Source organism: Arachis stenosperma, chromosome 6 (assembly GCF_014773155.1).
Source record: "Arachis stenosperma cultivar V10309 chromosome 6, arast.V10309.gnm1.PFL2, whole genome shotgun sequence".
In the NCBI taxonomy this organism is placed as follows: domain Eukaryota; kingdom Viridiplantae; phylum Streptophyta; class Magnoliopsida; order Fabales; family Fabaceae; genus Arachis; species Arachis stenosperma.
The window spans coordinates 138,533,330-138,539,408 of record NC_080382.1 but is presented as its reverse complement, the minus strand read 5'-3'; the positions used below and the strand labels follow the sequence as shown (position 1 = coordinate 138,539,408).

The window sequence follows — 6,079 nt, the reverse complement described above, 5'->3', positions numbered from 1 at the left end:
GGGTTGCGAGCTGAAGATGTTCTTGAAATGGAGTTTTCTTCACCTCAGGAGGCAAACGGCTTCTATAACAATTACAGCCGACTAAAGGGCTTTGCATCAAGGCGAGGCAAGACGGTTAGAAACACTGCCGGAGAGATAGTGCGGTACAGTTTGTTTGTAATAGGCAAGGATTTCGAGAGAAGAAATGGTTGGAAAAGGTTGGTCGCAAAAGGGAGCATAAGGTTGTAACCCGATGCGGATGCATGGCGGAGATGAAGATAAAGAGGAAAGAGGGTAGTGGGAGGTGGTATGTGTCGCGTTTTGTCGAGGAGCATAACCACGAACTTGCGTATGGGAAGCTTGTTGATTATCTGCGGTCACACAGGAAGATATCTGAGGTAGAAGTTGCTCAGCTAACAAGCATGAGAGAGATTGGGATTAGCATACCTAAGATTTATGAGTCCTTCGCAGCACAACTAGGGGGCTTTAACCTGGTAACATTCACAAAGCAAGATATGTATAATGAGATACGGAAACAGAGACGTCTGCAAGGCGGAGACGTAAGTGCAGCTGTTAGGTACTTGGAAGGTCTGGCACGCATGGATGGGAAAATATTTTGGCGGTACAAGTTGGGGGCAGGGCAACACCTATGCAACTTGTTTTGGAGCGATGGTCGTTGTCAGGAAGATTATGGGATATTCGGCGATGTGCTAGCATTCGACGCTACCTATGGCCGCAACAAGTACAACCTACCTGTTGTAGTATTTTCCGGAGTAAACCACCACAACCAGACATGCGTATTCGGAACAGCAATGGTCTCATGCGAATCGCAGGAGTCATATATTTGGGTTCTTCGCCAGTTTCTGGAATGCATGCAAGGTAAGGCACCGCATTCAGTCATCACGGATGGCGACCCGGCCATGCGTATAGCAATCCGCACCGTTTTTCCTGACGCACATCATCGGTTGTGTGCCTGGCATCTGCTGAGGAACTCGACCGCTAACATAAGCGACCCGAGATTCACACAAATGTTTAGACACTGCATGCTGGCAGATATGGAAATCGAAGAGTTCGAAGCGTATTGGGAGTTAATGCTCAATGAGTGCGGTGTTAGGGAGGTTGAGTGGGTTAAGGACTTGTACACCAAAAAGCACGCTTGGGCAACCGCATACATTCGTGGTAGATTTTTTGCTGGAGTACGGACAACCTCTAGGTGCGAGTCACTACACGCAAAACTAGGGAGGTTTGTTGAGAGCAGGTACGGGGTGTTAGAATTTGTCAGGAATTTTCAAAGGTGTGTGGATTTTCTGCGTGACACCGAGGACGAGCTAGACTTTCGTTCATGGTACGGAACACCTGTGCTACAAACGGAGTTCGTTGAGCTGGAAAAGTCTGGATGGACTATGTTCACCCGCGAAATGTTTCTCAGATACCGGGATAGCCTGAAACGGTGTGTTCGTGTTAGAATATGTGAATTTAATGACAGTGAGAACCCTCATGCATATACTCTTCAGAAGTATCGGAGGCCTGAGATGAATTGGAAGGTTTATAGGAACCATATCTCGAACAGATTTACTTGCACCTACATGCGTATGGAGTCGTTTGGCATTCCTTGTGTGCATATCCTTTCCGTTTGTGTTAGCCTAGACTTGGTGGAAATCCCTGAAAGCCTTGTGCTGCGTAGGTGGTCTAAGGCAGCCAAATTGGAGATCCATAACCAATGTGGTGAGCAACACACTGCTGACCCAAGTGTGACCTATAGGACACGATTGGGTGCTTTCTCCCAGCTGTGTAAGCGTTTAGGGCGCGTTGCTTGCATGAGTGATGAAGACTTCAAGCTTTACTCAAACAAGCTTATGAGCAATGCTCTGTTCCTTGAAATAAAGTACGGCTTAAGACCATTAACGGATGATATGACAACAGCAAATGATTGCGGGGTGAAGGACCCCATTCGTGTCAGGACAAAAGGCACGAGTCGGATGAGTCAAGCAGGCGGTTCTGCGCCGAAAACCAAAAGAAAGTGCAGCACATGTGGGAAGCTAGGGCACCGGAGGACTAGATGCCCCAACGGAGGTGCGCAAGCTTCAACTAGGAACAAAGAATCACATGCTGGGAGAAATAAACGCAAGCGATCAAAGGTTACTGATGAGCGGATAATTTATACGCTTTTTGGCATTGTTTTAGGTAGTTTTTAGTATGATCTAGTTACTTTTAGGGATGTTTTCATTAGTTTTTATGTTAAATTCACATTTCTGGACTTTACTACGAGTTTGTGTATTTTTCTGTGATTTCAGGTAATTTCTGGCTGAAATTGAGGGACTTGAGCAAAACTCTGAAAAAGGCTGACAAAAGGACTGCTGATGCTGTTGGAATCTGACCTCCCTGCACTCAAAGTGGATTTTCTAGAGCTACAGAACTCCAATTAGCACGCTCTCAACGGCGTTGGAAAGTAGACATCCAGGGCTTTCCAGCAATATATAATAGTTCATACTTTATTCGGAAATTAACGACGTAACTTGGCGTTGAACGCCAAGTACATGTTGCTGTCTGGAGTTAAACGCCAGAAAAACGTCATGATCCGGAGTTGAACGCCCAAAACACGTCATAACTCGGATTTCAACTCCAAGAGAAGCCTCAGCTCGTGGATTGATCAAGCTCAGCCCAAACATACACCAAGTGGGCCCCGGAAGTGGATTTATGCATCAAATACTTACTCATGTAAACCCTAGGAGCTAGTTTATTATAAATAAAACATTTAACTAATGTATTTGACATCTTGGGACGATTAGTTCTCAGATCATGGGGGCTGGCCATTTGGCCATGCCTGAACCTTTTACTTATGTATTTTCAACAGTGGAGTTTCTGCACACCATAGATTAAGGGTGTGGAGCTCTGCTGTACCTCAAGTTTCAATACAATTACTATTACTTTTTATTCAATTCTCTCTTATTCTTATTCCAAGATATACGTTGCACAACACTTTGATGAATGTGATGATCCGTGACACTCATCATCATTCTCACCTATGAACGCGCGTGATTGACAACCACTTCCGTTCTACCTTAGGCCGGGCGCATATCTCTTAGATTCCCCAACAGAATCTTCGTGGTATAAGCTAGATAGATGGCGGCATTCATGGGGATCCGGAAAGTCTAACCTTGTCTGTGGTATTCCGAGTAGGATCCTGGGAATCCGGAAAGTCTAACCTTGTCTGTGGTATTCCGAGTAGGATTCCGGTATTGAATGACTGCGACGAGCTTCAAACTCCTGAAGGCTGGGCGTTAGTGATAGACGCAAAAGAATCAATGGATTCTATTCCAACCTGATTGAGAACCGACAGATGATTAGTCGTGCTGTGACAGAGCATTTGGAACGTTTTCACTGAGAGGATGGGATGTAGCTATCAACCAAGGGTGATGCCTCCAGACGATTAGCCGTGCAGTGACAGCGCATAGGACCATTTTCCCGAGAGGATTGAAAGTAGCCATTGATGATAGTGAACCCCTACATACAGCTTGCCATGGAAAGGAGTAAGAAGGATTGGAAGAGAGAGTAGTGAAGTAGAGTTTCAAGAGGAGCACAGCATCTCCATGCACTTATCTGAAATTCCCACTATTGAATTACATAAGTATTTCTATCCCTTTTATTTTCTTTTTATATTTGATTTTCTAAATTCCATAATTTTATCCTCCTGACTGGGATTTACAAGATGACCATAGCTTGCTTCATACCAACAATCTCTGTGGGATCGACCCTTACTCGTGTAAGGTTTATTACTTGGACGACCCAGTACACTTGCTGGTTAGTTGAACGGAGTTGTGAATTCAACTGGTGCCATAATAATGATTTCATACAAATACAAAAGAATATGGATCACAATTTCGTCCACCAGTTACCACCTAACTTATTCCTGCATGGTCTATTTAGTATACGACGTGACCAATTAAACTAACTCTATGGAACGGTTTAATATTAATGGCATTTAAATCTTTGAACTCAACTAAACGGTGTTTTTGGAGCAGCAGTAGTTATTTCATTATAATGTGCCTCACATATTTTTTCTAAAAATTTTAGAAAATAAGTATGTGTGTAAATAAAATACAGTTAGTGATTAATGCACGCAGGGCATTCTTGATGTGTTAATTTTTTTATTCCCACTGAACTGTGTGTTAACATGTTACTTGTTTTGTTGGTATATGCTATGGTCGACGATGGGGAAGAAGCAGTCCTGGTTTTAATAAGATTAAACTCACAACATACTACTGGGCTTTTATTAAGGCAGCGTCTTTACAAATCGTTCATGCTAATTATTGTGTGCATAAGTATGATTTAGCCACTACAATGTTCATGCTGCAAGGCGTTCCGTTATCATTGCATAATGTTTGTGTTAATAGCTGTGTGGTTTGACGTGCTTGTTAACGCAACAGGTACCCGTCTTTGTCCCAGATAATTGTCCGCCTGAAAATGCATGTCAAGCTGGAAGCGACAAATGGGCACAATTTTTGCTTGCAGACCCATGACGACGGTCGACTTAGTTGTGAGCTGTTATTCCAACTACGATGTTAAGGACGACATGTTAGCCTGAAACCGATTATTATCTGAGTTCTTATGTTTGCATATAAGGATATTGTTAATAATAAACTGGTAAATCTAATTTCTATGTTATTTGGTGGCTACAATGTTAGATTCTGATCGTACTGCCGTTTATTGGTAAGAACACAAGGTCCCTTGTGGATTCGAATTATAAATTCCATAATGGACGGGATTATGCGGATTAGTTGTATTTTACGTCCTGTTACCCATGATTTTGACGTTCTGCGTTGAGAATTGATGCATGAAGGTATTGATTTAGGTAATGTAAACCGTGATGTGTTCCCATATTGCCCCAAAAGTGACATAAATCGTGCATGAAGGTCAAGCCCTTTCACCCATTTGGGTTTATTGATATTTATATATTCAACGTCATAACCGGTAAACCGTTTCAGATGGGATTTGTCCAGTAACCTCATGATCGGTGTTTCATTGGTCCACGAATACACAGATCCAGATTCTGTATTTTAATTGTATGCATTCATACCCTTATAATAAAACAATGCATGAAAACAATTCATTAAATGAAAATATTCTAATATTACAAATTTTTTGTTTTCGCAAACATATATAATCTGAAATTTTATTTTAATTGGCTTCAAAAATTTATATTTGTAAGATTCAAAAATAATGAAGCTTTAACCTAAAAGAGTCTTCATTAATGTTAAATTTCATAATAGGTTATAGTTTCATAGCAATGAAATTGGAATGTAACAATGTTAAAACTTTAGTAGAACAAAAAACCTTTAATCTATCAGAGCTTGAATTTAAGTTATTATTATTTTAAACAAAATAAGCTATCATTATTAATTGTGAACCAATCTTTATTGTTTCCTAAATGTTATTCATATAATCAATACTCCTAAGGATGAACGAGTGTTGTGTCTTTTTAATTATATGTAAAATTTATTCCCAAACTATTTTTATGATTTTCATTTCATACCATACCATAATATTGCTGCAGAGTGGATATAGCAACAATTAGATATCATCCTTATACCTTATCTTAATTAACATGACCTAATATCCCCTGACAGATTTTATCCCTTTTCTTGTTCGACTACCATGTAACAAAGCGAAAATGGGGACAGCTCCTGCTATTACTTCTAAACTAGCTATAACTTCATTCATTAATAAACTCCATATGGTTCACATAGTTTTCCTAGCAAAAGCAGCCAGCAGCCATATATAACATGAAGGGCAAGCAAATTGCCACAACCTAGGTACAAATACGTATTGGCCATAGACCCCCATTCAATGACAGTTGGTGTACCTTGGGGGGTGTGGATATTGTGCTCTAGTCTGTCGACAGGACCACTAGTATCCACACACAAAAGTAACCATCATACAGATATAGAACCAGACATACATATACCACACAATACGAAATAGAAGTTAGCGAAACAACTAATACGATTTCTACTTAGATCACAGTTTCCTGCTTGTAATCAAACGTTAATCTATAACAAAATGCACTAGTGATGTGTCTTTCGGCCACATTTGGAAAGTT

The 6,079-nt window shown here is 40.9% G+C and overlaps 1 protein-coding gene across 1 annotated transcript; it reads left to right on the top strand.

Annotated features, from left to right (window-relative positions):
- Window positions 1–242: 242 nt before the first annotated feature.
- Window positions 243–4,499, top strand: LOC130934780 (protein FAR1-RELATED SEQUENCE 5-like). Its single transcript, XM_057864317.1, has 2 exons — window positions 243–2,117; window positions 4,407–4,499. The coding sequence occupies exons 1-2, from the start codon at window positions 243–245 to the stop codon at window positions 4,497–4,499; spliced, it is 1,968 nt and encodes a 655-aa protein (XP_057720300.1).
- Window positions 4,500–6,079: the final 1,580 nt, after the last annotated feature.

Excerpts from the sequence above, each read along its gene's own strand:
- LOC130934780 (XM_057864317.1), top strand. The coding sequence starts at position 243 with ATGGCGGAGATGAAGATAAAGAGGAAAGAGGGTAGTGGGAGGTGGTAT. Across the intron at positions 2,118-4,406 it reads ATAAACGCAAGCGATCAAAG|GTACCCGTCTTTGTCCCAGA; the intron begins GTTACTGATGAG and ends TTAACGCAACAG.